This window comes from Sturnus vulgaris, chromosome 12, assembly GCF_052056855.1.
Source record: "Sturnus vulgaris isolate bStuVul1 chromosome 12, bStuVul1.hap1, whole genome shotgun sequence".
Classification (NCBI taxonomy): domain Eukaryota; kingdom Metazoa; phylum Chordata; class Aves; order Passeriformes; family Sturnidae; genus Sturnus; species Sturnus vulgaris.
In genome coordinates, this window is record NC_142254.1 from 3,029,120 (window position 1) to 3,048,135 (window position 19,016).

Consider the following 19,016-nt stretch of genomic DNA (forward strand, 5'->3'; position numbering starts at 1 on the left):
CAAAAGTTATAAAATTAAGATTCTATCAACCACTTTTAAATATTCCAATTTTTCAACAGTGCAGTTTTTCACGTCTTTATCACCACTGAACATTTTGAAGTAAAAAAAAAATAAATCAGCAAATTAGATCAAAGTGATGTAATCTTTGGATCCCTTTATTCCTGTGGCCTTCATATACATACACAGACACAAATGACCAGGTTTCTATTTCAGCATATCAGAAAGTTGCAACTAGTTATCCAGAATTGGCAAAAAGTCCGTACTGTCATTTATGACTTCGTGGTCTTAGAACCAGAGTCTCAATGTCTCCAAGCTACGGTCTATCAAAATGCAAACAACTTCAAACACTAAGAATTCTTTAAATTGCTCATGTCTACAGGTATTACAACAAAGTCAACGTTTCAAGAATTGACAAATGGAGACAGACTTTTATCCCAGGCATTCTAGGAGAATCACCAACTCGTGTGCCTGGTCCATTATTAAAAAAAGTTAATATTTCTCACTAAGTAAAATTAATTGCAAATCTTGACATATGAAAATTCCTTTTCTCCTTTTTTTGAAAATAGCTCCTTAACTTGGTCAAATCCTGTGATATGCCAGAAACTACAAAATCAAATTCTTGCAAGAGCAGTGAAGCGTGTATCCAGTCTCATGTAATGGAAGAACATTTTCAAAACTTCATTATAGTCCAAATATAAAATCAAACATTTAAGCTTGAAAAGCTGCTAAAGAAAAAAAACCCCAACTAATTCAGTGTTCTTCAGCATATCAACTTTCTGCAATAACAGTATGTTTACCGACTTAAAAATGTTTATTCTTTAAAAAATTAGTTGCTTTTTATACAGCTATACAAAGTTTGTAATGTTTCTTTGGCAATGGGATATAATGGAATTTTACAACTATATAAAAACTTTCCTTTGCCTAAGAAACAGTATTTACTGTGTGTACATATCTGACTGACAAAGCAAGTTTTCTACTGTCCAGCACCCTAGTTGATACAAGAACAACTACCTCAAAAGGGATTTTACAGGATTTCCAAAAAACAACCTTCGGTGGGTCAAAACACTCACAGTATCGACGGCCTTCTGCATACCATTGTCCTTACAACTTGAAGCAATTATCAAATACAGTTTAGTAATAAGAAAAATCCTTTCAGTGATGAAAAAATACTTAAACTCCATCGAAGTACTGCTTATAATTAACTATACATAAGAAATTACTTATCCTTCTGTCTCAAATATATTTAATGCTTACTGTTTTCAAAGATGGCCATTTCTCAAAAGTAACTGCATTACACCCCTTTGAAATTAAATAGTTAAATCCCAGTGCTGGTGACAAGTATACAGCAAATTAACTTCATTCTTTGCAGAGATCAAAACTAATTCTCTGATTCAAGAAGATCTAGACGTTCACCTGGTTTCAGCTTTCTTGTAGACTACGCAGCAACTTTGTTGTCTTTCTAGAGAGAACAAAAGCACAGTGTTGAAATCCATCTTGCAAAACAAACCCTACAAACTAATCTGGGCAACAGCCCTGGGAGCAGTTGTGCTGTGCTGTATTCCCCATGTCCTGCAGCAGAAAGGAGACCTCTGGAGGAGATCAGGTTGGCATCTGCTCAAACCCCCTCAGTCTGGCACTGAGTAGAGCAGCTCATCACTCTGAATACGAGCACAGCACAAATGCTCAGCCCTTACACCACCTCCTACTCAACTGGAAGGCAGCAAAACTCTTCTTCAGAAATTCAAATTGCTCATCTTCAATCCCTCATTTCCATTCACGTTCAGCTACCCAAAATTCCTTTAAGTCATAGGACTAACTGTTGCAAACTAATCAAGGAACAGCTGAGGGATGTCTCACAATAGAGAGAAATGTGGTGTGATGAAACCCATTTTTTTAGTTTAAAAATTTTAACATTTCTATCCAAAGTCAGAGATTCTTGTTTGCAAAACTCTTAACTGCTCATGCAATAAACTGGCAGAAGGTGTTGTTCTGTCCCAGTCAGCACTCTAAAAGCCTAGTTTATCTGAACCAATCTGGATAGTTGTCTTTGTTACTGATTTAACCAGTACACTATAGGATTTGTGCCAACTCATTCACGAAGAATTGAAAAGTTTGTTGCACACTGGAAGCAAGTTAAATTATTCCCTCTCATTGTTTGTATTTTACAATTTTTCTTGGGAAAATGCTTGCAATTTACATTTCTAACACTTGCATTCCATCTGTAGAACTTTTTTCCCCTTCTTTTTCTTCTCCTCCCCAATACCAGCTATCAAATAGCTCAGAGCATGTGACAAAAAGGCAACCTTTATTTTTGGTTGCTGTTGATAGCAAAATGATGCTATGTAACTAAAACTGCAGCAATAATGAACTTTCAAAAAAGCAGCTCAGAGCCCCTGCTCAAGAAATTCTAGTTCAACATCAAATCTAGAAGCAGATTTTTGACCGCTCCTTTCCCAGAGCAGTGGATTGGGTCAGAGTGAATGAAGTGCACTTTACCCTATATTCGAAGTCGGCGAACTCCCGGCCTCCACGGCCTCCTCGGAAGGCGCCGCGGAAGCCGCGGGGGGCGGGGAAGCCGCCCCTGCCGCCGCCCCGGCCCCGGCCCCCTCGGAAGCCGATGACGCCCCGGCCCCTGTAGCCGCCGCGGCCGCGGTTGGGGCGCAGGGGGATGCCGAAGGTCTCGGCGTTCAGCCGCCGCTCCTCGGCCCAGGTGGGTCGCCGCTCCCTGCAGCACAGAACCAACAGGGATTGCTGTGAAACACTTGGGAAGGGAGGGAGAGGCGCCAAAAAGCCCGAGATGCAAAGGAATACATTAATCACACGGTAAATCTCCACAGTATCCCTTCCACAAGAACCCAGGTGTCTGCCACAGTTGACTGGACTCATCAATGAACATGTTACAGAGTCATTAATTAAATATTAATAATGCTCCAAGAGATTGCCATATTGAAGAGCACGCTCTGTATCCTCTGCACACAGTATAAAGCAAGCACAGTTTAAAGCAAGAAACAGTTTACAGATACAGATGTTATTTTATCTGGCTGTCAGTACAACTAAAACTCCCCCTCCCCCTCCTGCAAGTCAAAATAGGTCAGCAATCCACATCATCGTGTCTAATAAAAAGGCAGCAGCAAAAGATAAGCTTTAATTTCCCTGAAATGCTATCTTCCCATTTGAGCAACACTACTGGCCAAGACAGTTATGTAATCTGCTTAGAAACCATTATCAAAGCAGGCTAATAATTGATTTAACTAAAGAGTTAATTTAAGAGCAAAGCAAAACAAACAAATCCCCACACATCTTAGTAAATCTGGAAACGAGACTCTAGACCTTGTGCAGTAAGTTCTAAAAGTATGGCTCTAAAACAACTTAAAATACCTTCCTGTGACCATATTGCACTTGCCTGCAAAGAAATTTTGTGCTTCTTATTCCTGTTTCATTTTTGCCAGCTGCATGTGGAAATCAGCTCTAATCACCTTTGATTCAGAGTTGACTAATGAGTAGCACTGACAGTACCTTATGATATAAACATGCATTAAGCAGACTAACAAGCTTCTCCTTGCAGGCCATACCTATTGTCATCACAGGAAATGTTGTCAAAGAAGGATTTGGTTTTGTCATAGTAGCAATTGGGTCCAAGTGGATCTTCCTCATCAGCATTCCCTTCGCTGTTTTGGGTATCAACACCTGAGTCACCTTTGTCTTCTCCATTTACCGGCTTCTCTGGTTTCTCAAGTTTATCTTCTGGAAAATAAGAAGTAAACAAAAGCCTAAAAAACCCAGCACTATTAACTTATTCCCAGTCAGAGAGGAACTATACTGAATGCTACAAAAATAATTTAATGTGGAAGTCAAATAATTTGACATGTAAATCAGGATGCATTGCTGCTGCTGTCTGGAGGTTTCTATGCTTCCTGTGGGTTTAGTTAACAAAAAACCCTGGTACAGAACAGATTTGACAGCCATCTATTTTCTCCCCTCTTTAGCTACCTCCTTCCCAGGCTTAAGAGCCTCATTCAGTGAATCCTCCTAAATGCCATCCCATGGTTTTATTCATCCCCATTGTCCTTCTCTTTTGTCTTCTGCTTTTGCTGTTATTTCCTTTGAGATGCAGGGCCAGCATTCTGAATTTATGATGTATTTATTTCCTTATAATACCTCCAGTTCAACTTACTGTTTTAACTGGTACTGAAAACAAAGCTGATGGTTCAACACCAGCATCTATTACAATCTTCAAATCTCATTCCTAAATGTCTACAGCTTAAATCTCACAATGCTGTGAGATTCCATAAACTTCAGCTAACCAGCTCAACCTTTCCACACCACACACAAGAATTTTCACACTCACAAACATTTCTATAGCTATTTATGGTTAGCTTTCTCTTTTCTCTTTATTATTCTGAAAAAAACAGTATCAACAGCAAACCAACTCATTGAAAAATGTTCCAGAAAAACAGGCAAGCACCACAGGACAAATCTTATGGGACTGAACTGGTGTTTTGACTCTGCAGTGTAATCTGACCATTTATTCCCATCTTTTGTTTCCTAGGTTTTAGCCAATCATTCACTGAAATAGGGAACTCACTATTAACCTGCAACAATTTTGTCCAAAAATAGTAGCAGCGGTGTAACAAACAGGTGGCTGGTCACAAGAGAATGAGGTAATCAACACAGAAGCCTGCTAGAAAACAAGAGCTGGCAGCATGGTTTCTAACTACTCCTGTGCTCCTCTGGAAAAGGATAAAAGCCAGGAAATGCTAAAAACTTTCAAACAAACTCTCCTGCATACTACAGTGAAGTCCTGATCCCAAACTCCTTTGCTTTTGGTCTATAACTGACATTAAAATTTTTTGTCTAATAACTGAAAACCTAAAACATGGATTTTCTGTTATTGCATCCTTTCCAGAACTTTAAAGTAACAAACATTATTGGGACTTCTAGTTAAGTACTCTGCTTTTTAACAGAGACTTGTTAGAACTTCAGAGATTGTATCTGCTAGTTAAAATTCATTAAAAACTCAAACACTATTCCAAGTATTTAATTAACATATGATTATTTATTATTTAATTGGTTTTAAAATTTATTTTTTAATGACTGCAAATAAGACTTAATAGTATATGCCTTTTAAGAGTTGTTCCCCAAGGTAGGATCAAAATAACAACATAGTTTTTCCATGCTTAAATCTAAAGCAAAAATTGATTTACCTTTTAATTTAAGTTTATTATGAAATTCTCTATCAATTTCCTCCTTATTGAACTGTGCATTTGCACTTTCAAAGTCGAAGTCCTTCTCAAACTTCATTGGACCATCTCTCCTAATACCAAATCTTCCTCGGCCCCCTCTGTGACCTCCACGGCCTCTCCGTGCTGCAGGTGCACCTGGAACTGAAAAAAGGGAAATTGTTTGGTTTTGCTTTGTGGATTGGCTTTTCTGTGAGGGTGGTGGAGGGTGTTTTGTTTTTTGGTTTGCTTTCTAATTCCTGGGGTAACAGGTTGGGACTTCAGAAGTGCAGGAGAGAATGCCTGCTGTTTAAAGGCCCATCAGAGCAGCTTCTAATTCGTAAATTCACTTACAGTAATGATGGCAGTGACACAGAAAGCATAACAGTACTAAATTTGTGTGTTAGAAGACTCTCTAAAAGTCATTAAAAACTTTTGGAAGAAGAGTTAAAATATTAGTGGCTTTTCAGTCAAGTATTTTTCTAGAAAGGCTTTTATTTCATGCTATTATGCTTATAAATCCCTGAATAGTCCTTGATTTACATTTTTATTTAAATTGATTCCTTAGTATAAAGCAACAAGAAGAGATTTTTCTCTTTAATGTTGACTTCATTTGCTTGTATTCTTCTGGCTCAATGCAAAGTTGTTACCCCTTTGAAGCAAAACGTGAAAGAATTTATGCATTTTAGCAAATTTAAAAAAAAACTTATTGGTCTGAAAGCAACGATAGCTATTTCTCAAAACATGATTTACCAATTTGTCGTTTGTTTTCATTTCTGAGTTCATTTTCTGATCTTGAAACCTTGTGTGCTTCAGCTAAAGTTGGAAATAAAAACATGATTTGTTTATCCAATTAGGTATTTTTGATCATACTTTTGTATATATAGTTCAGATTTTTAAAAAAATCCAAACCTATAAATGTAAACCACATGTTTAAATCATAAAAGAAAAAAAAGTAATTTAGAATATATGCTTAAATTTAAAAAGAAATGGGTATCTAATCCAGGTCTCTGCTGGCCAGCCTACCAGTAATAGAGAGCAGGAAAATTCCTATGTATTAACCTTTAAAAGAGCACTTTGTACGTGTATGGAAGGAATTAAGCTGTATGAAAACTATCCAAAGCTACCTCGTCTGTGCTCTTGGTTCTCTAGGGATTTTTGGCTTGCAGACACCAAAGGTCTGGTTTGTACAGGACTCCTCCTCCCAACTGGTGCTGGAGTGGGCAGGTGGGCTGAAGCTGTTTGTACAGCTTGCTCCATGGTGGGGCTCCTTCTCAAATGGTCCATCTGAGGGCTTGAACGACCTGGGGAAAAACATAAAACAAGCAAACCCCACAGGGTTATTTCTCATCTTCAAAGGTGAATTACTGGAGTTACTGGTCTCAACCAATCTAGACTGACAGGTTTATCTGCCTTACCAGTCAAGACAGCTGTGTCAAAAAAAAAAAAAATAAAAAAAGGAAATAATGGGTGAATAATGGGTAGGACGCTCCATCCCTACCAACCCATTAATGATGTGCTACAGAATGGAACTTTGGCATTGATTATTGATTGGAGGTAAAAATGCTCCTTCTGCCTCCCTGGGATGCAGCAGCTGGTCAGACACTGCTGCAGGATCCCTGCTGCCAAGGACAGCAGGAAAGGAGCTGGGGGAGCTGCCCCACACAGCCCTGCTCACACAGGGCCACAAGCACCTTCAGAATGGAGACATTGTCCAGCCAGATATGTTTACAACATCAACTAGGTAAATCTACTGAGAAATTAGAGTAAGACTCAAGTCCCAATAAATAGAAGAACAAGGTTCTATCTCATTATAAAACTAACATAAGGAAAACAGAAAAATAAACCAAACCCACAAAAACCCATGAACAAAACAGAACAAAACAATAAATCCAACCATATCACACTTGCAATCTAAAAACCAAAAAATATTTCTAAAAGCAAACAGTCAAAAAAGCCTGTTGGTGGCCCACAGGAAATGTGGCAGAATGCATGTTTACCTAGAGCATGTCATACATATCCACATACGTCCACAAACAATACAGGTTTTAAAACTATAGAAAAGCAAACTACTACTTCAACAAAGAAATGCTCAGCATACTTTTGCCCCTTGAATTAATCTATTTTTGGCAACCCACTCAACTACTCCTAGAAACACTCCTAATGGGTATACAAATCTCAACTGGAAATTAGGAAAAAAACCTGTTTGCTATAAATTGGCTATTGCCTTTTAACATGACTGCATAATTTAAAAGCAGCATTAGGAATGTATCTTGGCACACATTTCGACAGCAAGGAAAAGTGGAAGAGCAGGAAGTAATGGGGTTTGGGTTTTTAAGGAACAATGTTAACAGCATTTGCATGAAGGGTGAGGGTGAAGGCTCTCAGTATTAAGTTTCTTTCCTCTTTGCCATTCAAATATCATCCAGAATCTCATTTTTCCAATATTACATAAACTATCCATACAGTTCCTGTTACTATTAAGCTGACTTAAAAGTCATGTCACCACCTCTACAGGAAATCAGGTCTGCTGTTAATATCATCTATGTAACTATACATGAATAGAAGAACTACAGGTAGGAATAAAGATTTTAAAATTTAAAGCTGAAGGACTTCCCATTTCAATCAGTATGAAATATCTGCAGTTCTGTCATGTTATCAATAAGACTAAATACTGAATTTCCACATGTACCTGTTTGCTAACATTATTTCACTTAATTAAGTCCTACTTGTCAGTACACATGCTTTAAGGGTAACAATGCACGTGTTAGTACCTGCAGCACTCCAAGATGTAGAGAAAACACATTTAAAGAGCAAACAAAGCCTATTAGTGTTTCCTGGGTTTAATACCAAGTGCTTTCATGAGAGAATTCAGCTGTTTGGTTGGCATTTCTAGCAACCACCAAAATCACAGACACAACTGGTCAAAAAATGACTGAAGTCAGGAAAAAAGATTTTACCTTGAGACATCTGTGTTTTTAGTGATCTTGCATCTGCTGTAAATGCAGAACCAACTGCAGTGCTTTGGGACATGCTAGCACTGCCTGAAGAGTCTGTTCCAAAAGATGTTAAAGAACCTCCTGCTTTGAAAGAAATAATATAGTTGTAAAATCTGGTTTAGACTTTTTTTTTAAAAATTAGCACTAAATGATTAGTGAAGCTTTATTAGGCACTTAATCCAGAGCTCGTGTAAGTCTGCCCTTTAACACATGTATGCACATAAGATGGTAACACTAATAGCTTGATTTTTTACTCTAAAATGACAAATACTTCTAACTTCATCATCACAAGTATTAACAAAACACAGACATCTTACAGAACCATACATATTATCGGTATATATTTCCACTTAAGATCCTTTCAGCAAAAATATGACTGCCACATCTCATTAATTGGTATCAAATTATGGCCAATTCTACAGCCCTTCTTTCGCATGGCTAACATTTTCAGTACCAGGAGTGACACTGCTGCCATAACAGTTACGAGACTGTAAGTTCCTATGAGAAAAACTAAACTGTGAAATAAACTCTCCGGGAGGAAGGAAAGTTGGCTGGTGAGTTTCAGAGAGAATGTGCAGTATAAAGGAGCAACTAGCCCATGCAGCTCACAAATACTTCCAGCATCTATTTCCCACCTAGCCAACACCTCATGAACAGCTGGAGGATTGTGCTGGCACATGATCGCTGAATAATCCAAATCCTTAGTTCAGGCACACAGCACCTGGTCAACCCAACAGCACAGCTATGGGGCTTCTCTGGAGAGGCTGCCTCTACCACTTGTGAAATACAATGAATGCTTGTCCCTCTGAAATAGGTGTTTAGTTCTCAATCATAATTGTTTTGATTTAAGATGCAAAGACTACGAAGAACTCTCGAGCTAAACTGCAGAACTAACAGAGATGGAAGACTCAATGTGCCTTAGGAAAAGACACTGATGGAATTCAAAGCAGTGCTTACAGTCTGTGCACACACAGAGCTTCAGTCCCAGGAGAACACTGGATAACCAAAGTGAACCTACCAACTCCCACAGCGCCGAACTGCTGCCCCACCAGCGGGCTCGGGCTGAACTGACTGTACGCAGGCATCCTGCCAAAAGGACCATAGGACCCCACAGACTGGAATGAAGATGTAGTCGAAGATCCTAGCGAAGACTAAAGACAAAACACACAACACACTAGCAAAAATTCGTATTTACACAAAAAATTAGGAAATAGTTCTGTGAGGCAAGAAATGTAGAAACTCTAAAATAAACATTTTTACAAGAAGGTACAGCTTAGAAAGCACTTTCACCCTTCCACCATCACAGACCTGTGGAAACAGTACCACAAAATTTAGCAATCTTTTTCCTATAACCTCAGACACCAGACTGTCTCGTCCAACACACACATACAAGCTTTGTTTGCAAATTGAGGAACTGTCCTATCTTCTTCCTTGAAGTTTCTAACCCCACAGGTACAATAAGACACCCAAGCATACTGGAGGAGGCTGGGGTTATCACTATTATTGAGGTTCACAGTAATGCAACTTCACCACTCTTGACTACAACTGACAGCAGGACTGGCACCAAATTTAATAAACGTCCTTGGAGAAGTGCAAGAGCACCTCATATGGAAGTTCCAAAATTTTATCCTACACAATAGATAAAGCAGTAGAACCATATTACATGGGATTATCAATCTCCATTTGAAGCAAGAGATCTCCTCTTGCTCTCAGGGATGATGTTAAGATACCCCATAAGCACAATCAAAAAGCCACCAAATTCCTGAGAAAACTATTTATCAGTCTGTTTACTTCAAATGACAGACTAATTAAATGTGAAGGCTTCAAGTTATAAGTTGCTTTCCTCTCAGAAACCAAGTATTCACTATTCAAGTAACTGCCTTATACTATGAAGCCTGTTTAAAAACACAAAGCTAGATGAAACACTTTAAAGTTATAGTTAGCAAAAAATGCTGAACATTAAAACAAAAAATAAAACAAACAAGCAAACAAAAGTCACTAATGATCTGGAGATATTTCAGCATCTATTCAGTTTGATTTATACCAAGTCTGATCTTCCCAAGAACTATGTGTCCTCCTAAGCCAAGTCCCTTTCAAAAAAGGCATCAAGACCTACAAAACATCATTAGTAGATTTTGAAAAGACAGCAGCTTTGGTATGTAGTGCACTGTGCTAGTCAGATTTCAACTTTCATTTTCACAGTTAAAGACCGTGAAAGGAGAAAATCCTTCCAGAGTTCTTTACATTGGGTTGTGAACCTTACAGTGATAAACATTTCAATTTTTAAACACTCAGCTAGAGAGCACTTAAGCTAGCAAGTTACCTCTTCAGTAACTACTATTTAAAACTGTTTTGACTTACCTGAACAATAGCAGGGTCCTGTGGCAAGGAGCACTGAGGTTTTGGTGGCTCACAGACAGTCAGGTCTTTAATGTCACTGCCACGGAATATAATGTACTCGAAGACTTCATCGCGAGGGGGGATGGGTCTGTCCGTGGGCCTGTCCTCTGTTCCAAAGGAGCGAACTGCAAAGGTGGCAAGGGAGAAAAACAATGAAACGGCCCACATTCAACAAAAGGGTTTCACATATACTGCACAGACCAACAGCTTCAAATAAAAATTATAAAATTTCATTGAGGAAAAAAACCCTTATTGAATAGGCACCATATTCTTTATCATTATCGACTCTCCTCAGACAAACAAGTAATTTTAGCTAAAACATCTGAGTTAAAACCCAAGCTGAAAGACTGAGACATCACTTATGCTATCAATTACATGTTGAATATTTCAACTGTTTTGTGAGGGTAAGGGGAAGCAGCAAGGCAGGTTTTTTTGGCTGGTAAGTCAACCCTAGGAATCAAGGAATACGAGTTTACATACTTCATATTCTGTATTTGCAAAACAGGAAAAATATGCTAATATTACTAGAATCTGGAATATTAAAAATTATCAAATCTGAATTTCTCAAGAGATTCAAAATTTAATAAAACAACAAGTATTCTGTGATATTTATATACAATTTTCACAATGCAAAATGCATTCTTCTTGCTGGTGTAAGGTTCAGATAATGTCATATGATCTCTGTCAAATTAAGCAAACTCACTGGGGCATAACTATCTTCCTAGTGTGCACATAGCAAGACATTAAATTCCTTGTATGAATTCCAACAGCTTTCTGACTGCACAGCAATGAAGCAATCCAGATCTCTCTTTTGCACTATGTATAATCACTACCACTGTACAGAGATACCATCACTTTGCTGTCACTGCCCTTTCAGAAACTCTTCCCCACCCTTAGACTGCCAACCTTGGGTGAGTATCAAATGAAACAAACAAATAACTGAAGAAAAGATTTGTCTCCAAGAGCTAGTTCTGTAAGCAAAAACTACACAATGGATTGAAACCAGAGAGGGGAAAAACCAAAACTCCAAAATCATGACACAGTCACATTCAATCACAATCTCATCAGCCTGGAGCAGCTTTAACAATCCCTTACAACCATTTTTGCTCCAGCCTTTTAGAAAGTATTTGCTTGCTTTGCAAGGTATAGGTTATGCTGAGAAAAAAAAAAAAAGTGTATTTTGCTTCAATTTACCAGAATTAGATTTCTCTCCATTTTCAGATGCATCAACATTTTGGGGACATCATTAGGCACTTATTTGCAGCCACAGAATCATTAGTCAAGAAAACCAGAGTCTCCCATAGAGATGTATAAAGTGATACTGAGTCATTTCTCAGGCTACACCAGCCATCTTCCATCACTGCTGCTTCTTGAGATACTGCACAAACAGAGCTTAACAGTCAGGTATTAAAATCTTTTTAAGAAGCATAATTCAGGGGCAAAGAGATTATGTCCACACTATAAAGAAAAATAACATGAAGTGGTTACAATTATTTTGTTCATGTATCATTTCGTGAGCTGACTTTGCTTATCTGTTCTGTTTCTGTGCATCTGAAAGTCTGCTCTGGTACTACAAAGTGTGAGCGATGTAAAAAGGCACACACTTTAGTTAATGTCAGTCCTTGTTAGAAGAGGAATCTGTCTTCTTTTCCTCTACAGTGTCTGGAGCTTAAGAATTTGCAGCAACTAACTCAAAGAAATGCACTGTAGCTTAATAACATTATCAATGGGTCATGTGTATTCCTGGATCAATTAATTCTGTTGCTTTTTATTCACCAGGCTTTTCTATTTCACTGTCTTGATCGTGGATCTACCCTCAATTTCTGGCCATCTTGTACTCTGTGTATCAGATAACTAATAAATTATCTTGGGCTTTCATTTCATCATTTGACCTGCTGCCTTGGTAAGTAAAACCAAAGTTGATTTTGTACTGCTTCTCTCTGTCCCACACCGAAATGGTTTCTCTAGTAGCCATTTTGTTTACAAACAAACACAAAAATGGCCAGAGTATGATAGTAAGTTACCAAAGGATTTTACTTTCTAGCTGAAGTGAAGAAACTACTCTATAGCAACACCACAGAGAAAGGGTAGTATGTTAGAGGGCTGCATCTTGCCTTTACATGGAAATAAAAATCTGATGAACTGTGGAAAAAATGCACTTTGGAAATATTTTTCTAAAGTCAGAGCTACATGACGCAGGTAAGTATTTTAATATTAATACTAATGTCCCATGACACATATAGGAACCATTCTAACACCAAGTAATTACCTTCCTCCATTCTAAACCAATTTAAAAAAAGGGAACCACCAGACCTTCATTTACTGACACGCTGAAAGAAGTAAAGGGATTTCAGTGTATGTTAAAAAACAATGTCTTTCTCCACACCATGAAATTACCCTAACATCAAAAGGAAGTTTTTCAATGCCAAAATTTAGAACTCATCTTTAAGCGATCCAACTGTCTATGCAGCCAACCCAAGACACTGATATGGTTGCCAATGGCTTAGCAATAAAACACATCAAGACTTGCTACAAAAATTTAACTCTTCCTTTACTTCTCCCCTGCCCCAAATCAAACTGGTTTTACCACAGCCGTCTGCAAAATATAAGCACAATTTCATCCAACGAAGATTTGCTCTGCTGAAGAGGGGTAAGCAAACTCCCCAGATTTGCAGTTCAGACTCAGCCTCTCACCACAAGCAACCAAAATAACCACCCCAAGCCCAGTTTCCTTTTAAAGCAGGAACCAGAACTGCCTATGTGGCGATCTCAGGAAGGGCTATTAAATGAGTCCTGTCAGTTCCTTCAGAATACTGTTAAAGAGTTGAAAGTTACTTTGTGTATATTGCAAAGGCATACCTATCTTTACAGTTTCTGTTTTCCTCACTTAGATTAGAATTTAACACAATCTGAGCTCATGAAAGTAAGAAGTCTAATATTAAAAGTGGGCAGTATAACAGAATTTTAGAAAGAAATAACTTTAACCCTGTTTTCTCGTACTCAGAAATACTAAGTTGCCAGAGTATCAAAAGCCCAAGGTGTTGGAGCAGCAGCAGGCTTAGAGCTCTATCCAGCTCTGTCTCTTGGGGAATTTCCTCAGACTACCTCCTTCCTTCAGTAGTTCATATACAGCAAAATACTGAAGAGTGAGAGGAGATGAAAATAAACACGTGAAAGACAATCTTACAACCGCAGTAAATCTAATTCATCTTACCTTGTCGATTTCAGGGTAGTTTCTTTCTTTTGTTTTTGAAAGAGCGCTTAAGGACTTGCAAACAAAAGGAGAAGCAGTACATGCTAAAAGCAAACTTATTTTTTGTCAGTGTCAGTACACACAATTAAGTAGCTAGCTAAAATAACTCTCTCTCTTAAGCCTATTCATATATAAACTTATGCCCTCGTAGTTCCACAACTTCATATTACAGTGTTGTGAGCAAATTTTTGTACAGATTTTGACTCTGATATTACCACTACATTTCGATGTATATTACCATATTATACTGTAGCATTTAATGGCAACATTTCAACTTTCCAGGCCAGTTGATAGATATGATTACTTGTTGATTAACACAGGGAATCTATGCAGAATGTTAATCAGAAGTGAAGCTATTGACTCTGCCAGCAAGAGGACTTTGGTGAATTACTGCAAACAGTTCAGTCTGTGCACAGCACTGACACTGTCCTCACTCCCTGAGGAGCACACACACAGAAACCCTGCTCCTAAGGCACCCAGGACGAGCATGACAACTAAAATGAGACCACCACAAGTGAACAAGTCATTTCAATTGCCACCTCTCTCCAAACATCACCACCCTTTCACTGCAAACGTGCTTTGATGCTTGCACACCACACCGAGCTCATGCCAGGCTCATTTCTCCAGAACAATTAATTCAGCCTGCATTCCCCTACTTGCAGGGAGATGGATGAGGGCAGTAGGCAGGAGTGGGCTTTGACAAGAGGAATTTTCCTGCTGTGACATACTGTGCACAAGTTTGGTTTAGCACACATGCCCTAACCTTCAAGACATGCAAGGAGCACATTACTTGACTGACTTAAAATATACATTCATAAAAATTTGACAGAAATTTAACCCTTCCCTTTCCTGCTCGCACCCCTGAATGAGCTCAAGCCTTCCGAAGATTTTAACTTTCTTCTGTCTGCATTTCTGAGTCTTTCACCCACAATTAATGTTCTGTAAGTCTAAAAGGCAAGTTTTCCTTTTAATGTATCATTATACCATGGACAACACTGTCACAGATGTTGAAAATGCCAGAAGCTATTAACTACTCTTAAAACTACCAAAAGCTGTTTCATTAACGTCTATCAGTTATAATGGTTCCAAATGCAACTCTCAATGGTCCAAATGAGAACTGATGCATTATAGCAGAGACAATGTATAATTTTGCTTCTTATAATCACATACCTAAGGATTCCGTTGTTGAAAGAAGAAAGCTTCTTCTGACCCAACATGGTTGCTCTTACACAGCCTACCTGCATTAAAAATAACTCTCTCTAAGTCAGTGCCTTGAAACAGAAAAGCATTGTGTATAACTAATATGAAAGATCACATCTCCTTTTTAATGCCACAACACTTAAGATGAAGCACTGTGATTATTCTGTAAATGCCCCAGGTAGGGCAGCAATCATTTTCCAGCAAGAAAACTAACTATGGTTTGCAAACTCCTCTTAAATTGCTTGGGCTTAATGTTTTAAAAATTAATAATGCATTTTTTAAAAACTAAGCATTACCTAGAACCATTAACTATAAGGACATTTTAAGTTATTTTAACTTGAGGCTTGACAACAGGAGTGGGTGGGTTTTGGTTCCAGACACTGTCTCTGAAAAGCTGTCGATCCAAAGAAAACACGAGCACCAATAACATTTAAGAACCTCAAATGTCTGCACAGCTTGCTTAGTGTTTGGAATCCACTATGGATGATGTTTCCCCTGTTATTTATATAACTATACACTTAAACACTTTGTGAAAGGATGCATCACTTCACCTTATCAGACTCCAGTTTAGATTAAAAATGTTATGCTCAATATTTAACTGTTCCTATCTTTAATTGTGAGATAGAGGCCCCATGTTTTGCTGAGTGAAAAGATCACAACGTTGTAAACAAAATGCTGATTAGAGAACTAGAGCACACTGCCCCCAGTAAGGGAGGACTACAGTCTGTGCTGGCAACTGAAAAAGCTTATTTCTGACTGAAACCCTAGACAATTTGAAGCAAATGAAGGCATTCCATGAATACAACTTAATGAGATTAATCTCTGACTTTGGTCTAGCCCACACAAATCCTACAGTGGGCAAATCTGTAGTTATTCAATAACAGATTCTACCTCTACTTTTGCACTTCATATCACCATTTCAGTAACCTCAGTTAGAATATGAATAATGATAAGGTGCCCTGCATTCAATTCAGGGAACAGTCACGTCACACAGACTACACAGCTGAGCAACTGAAAGTATAAAGTCTTTTGGGTGGGTGGTTTTTGTTTTTTTTTTTTTTGTGTCTCTCTGCCAAAAACCATGCCATTTGTGGTCAAGACTCACACCAAACAGTTCCGGTTTGATTTCCAGACTCAGCACAAGAAGAGGTAACTATTACTTGATCAACATATTTACAGCTAAAGTTCTGCTTCTTTGACAAACAGGCCAATAACTAAGCACACTTGCTGTCTTACATATACACTGTCATATACATTCAATGGCCTAAGCCTTCAGAAACTTAAATACCCGAGTGGAGCATTCTGTTCATGAGCACAGAGAACTGCTCTACAGGCTAATATGGGTGTTATCAGCTCCAGATTAATCTCACGATTTTTGGTTCCATGTGGCCTAGAAATACTGGTTTATTCTCTTCTGAATCATAACACTATTAGGAAACACACACATTCTTCAGCTAACTCAGCCAAGTTTTATTAAAGTAAATTCAATGGTTTAGATTTACATTTCTGATGAGAGCTACGAGAAGAGAGTAGATCAGACTTATAACTGTAGTTTGATCAGTCTTAAATATGTACACTTTGGCAGACACACCACAACATGACTTAACCACTCTCGAGAAGTCATGCAAAATTGGCTTGGTCAGCATTAAATCAGTCTAATTTTGGACAAGACTATCACAAGGACCTCAAGGATAGGATTCTTTTTCTATGTGCTTTTGCACAAACCTTAACAATCACAGCATGCAACTGGAATTTCTGGACATTTATTTTTAATCACATTATCCAGCTTTTACTTGCATAAACCAAAACCAGCTGTCCTTTCAAAGTAGATAATGCAATTCCAGCCAGGCAATTTAACCTAAAGAAAACTTTAAAAATAAGTAAAAATCACATAATGAAAGCTAACTGCCCGGTAAACGAACTGTACAAGTCAAGTCCGAACTCACTGTAAAGTGTTTCAAAGCCGATATATCACAATTTACAAAACAGTAATAACCTATTTCTTAAACAATAACGGGGGTTGCTGTTTGCGAGGAGGGAAGGCCTTAAAGTGACACAGCGCACAAACAAGAATGACCACAAAGACCAGCGAAAGCGAACACTCTCCTGGTATGCACCAGCACCCACGGCAGCTGTGCAGAACGGAACAGACCGGCGCTAAGCCTTTCCTATCAGCCAGGAACCGAGCTCTGGAATCCTCTCTGTTCCAAATATTTCATTTGCACAAGCAGCAATTTTTCCTCTTACCTAATGGCTGGACAGGCTCTCTGCTTTTACACACGAATTTAGATTACTTAGCAAGACTTCACAGATGCGAGAAATGTAAAGGAGAAAAATACTGATACACGTATGTATCTCTTCTGGCCGATAACATTCTCCTACCACTTCGAACTACACTGTGCCATATACCTCCAAAATTAACATCTTGTGTTCAGCTGTTGTCCGTAATCCAGCACTCAGGATTCCCTTCAGACTCGAGCTGTCTGCCGTCCTAAGGCGCAGAGCAATCCAGTCATGTACCCCTGTAGGTCTGTAATTCTTAACAATGCAAAGAAAATCTCTTTCTAGCTTCCCCCTCCTACTCCCTTTCACGCACTAGCTCTGGAGCGCTTCCACCGCCACGGGTTTCATACTTGCACTGCACTAGGAACACCTCTGAGCAGTTCCCGGCGCGGTACCGCTCCCGGCTCGTCTCTGCTCGGCTCTTTCCCGGAGCAGGGGGAACGGGGGGCAGCGGGGCCTCGCAGCGCTGTAGCTCCGCCGCTCTCACGGCCAGACCCTATCTCGCTTCCACTTCCCCCGCAGTCGCCCCGCGGGGAGGACGGCGGGACGAGGCGGGCTCTCCGCCGGGCCCCGCAGGCTGCAGGCCGCCCGCCGGGGCCCCTCAGCGCCCGGACAGCGCCGCGGCTCCAGGTCCTCGTTCGATGTCGGTCCCGCGGCCTCGATCCCGTCCCGCGGCCGCGCTCCTCGCCCGCCCCTCCCCGAGCGCCGCCGGGCCCGCTCCTCCGGCCGGCCGCGTCCTTACCCTTGGCCAGCGCCACCGTAGAGTTCTCGGTGTCGATGGTGTACAAGATCCCCTCATAGCGGATCTCAGCCTTGGAGATGAGGCTGATCTTGCTCCCGATGTAGGGCGTCCCCCCGCTCATGGCGCTCTTCTCGGTCAGGGACACCCCTTCGCCGCTGCCGGGGGCTCCTTAAGCCAGGCACAAGCGGCCAAGAAAGCCCAATCCTGAGTCGTAGTAGGCGCTGTCCACCTGCCGCCCCAAGCCGCCGCTCCCCGCACAGCGGAGCCCTCGGCACAACCCTCAGCGGAGCGCTCAACACGGCCCGCGCCCCGCGGCTCCCAACATGGCCGCCGCCTTCATCTTCCCTCACAGCGCCCCCCCGCCCGGCCCGCCAGGTGCATGCCGGGAGCGCGGCTGCTCTCGCGAGAGCTGCGAGCGGGGACGCTGAGTTGGGGCGGGAACGTCAGGGAGCGGTATCGGGGTCCCGCGCGCTATGGCGGGAGCGGAGCTTCGGCCCCGCTCGGCTGTGCCCGGCCCGGCCCGGCCTCGCAGCCCCAGCGTTCCCCCGGCCCGGCCGACCCGTGTCATTGCTCGGCAGCCCCGGCCCCGGTGCAGCTCGTGAGCTGTGGTGATGGGAGGTTTCGGGGTGTTTGAGGGGCCCGGCGGTTGCACGGCCAGTGCTGGTGCCCCCATGAGCAGTCCCATATAACATGCGGTGACAAGGAAGGAGGCTGCTCTGGGGCCGCTGCTCAACCTCCTCGGGGAGGCGGAGAGGTTTGCAAGAGCGTAGAGATCAGCTACACCCCGTGTTACATGAATTTCCTTACACAGGATGTGAGGGAGGAAGGATTCCAGGAAGGATTGAAGGTCTGGTGCACATCTTCCTAATGCTTCTCTCATCTGCCTCTCAAAACTGGAGAGGGTAGTTTTTATGGAAACA

At 40.6% G+C, this 19,016-nt stretch overlaps 1 protein-coding gene across 3 annotated transcripts; it reads right to left on the minus strand.

The window, feature by feature from the left end:
• Positions 1–134: 134 nt before the first annotated feature.
• LSM14A (LSM14A mRNA processing body assembly factor) lies at positions 135–18,449 on the minus strand. Of its 3 annotated transcripts, none has more exons than XM_014881838.2 (10): positions 18,097–18,449; positions 10,580–10,743; positions 9,237–9,369; positions 8,180–8,299; positions 6,347–6,523; positions 5,973–6,035; positions 5,205–5,384; positions 3,573–3,744; positions 2,497–2,725; positions 135–1,459 (listed from the first exon to the last, which is right to left on the minus strand). In XM_014881838.2, exons 1-10 carry the CDS (start codon positions 18,215–18,217, stop codon positions 1,436–1,438), a joined length of 1,383 nt encoding a protein of 460 aa, XP_014737324.1. In that variant the 5' UTR covers positions 18,218–18,449; the 3' UTR covers positions 135–1,435. The 3 variants fall into 3 exon arrangements, with proteins under 3 accessions (XP_014737324.1, XP_014737314.1, XP_014737336.1); XM_014881828.2 differs by having other exon boundaries at positions 8,180–8,302; positions 18,097–18,448; XM_014881850.2 differs by lacking the exon at positions 5,973–6,035 and having other exon boundaries at positions 8,180–8,302; positions 18,097–18,446.
• Positions 18,450–19,016: the final 567 nt, after the last annotated feature.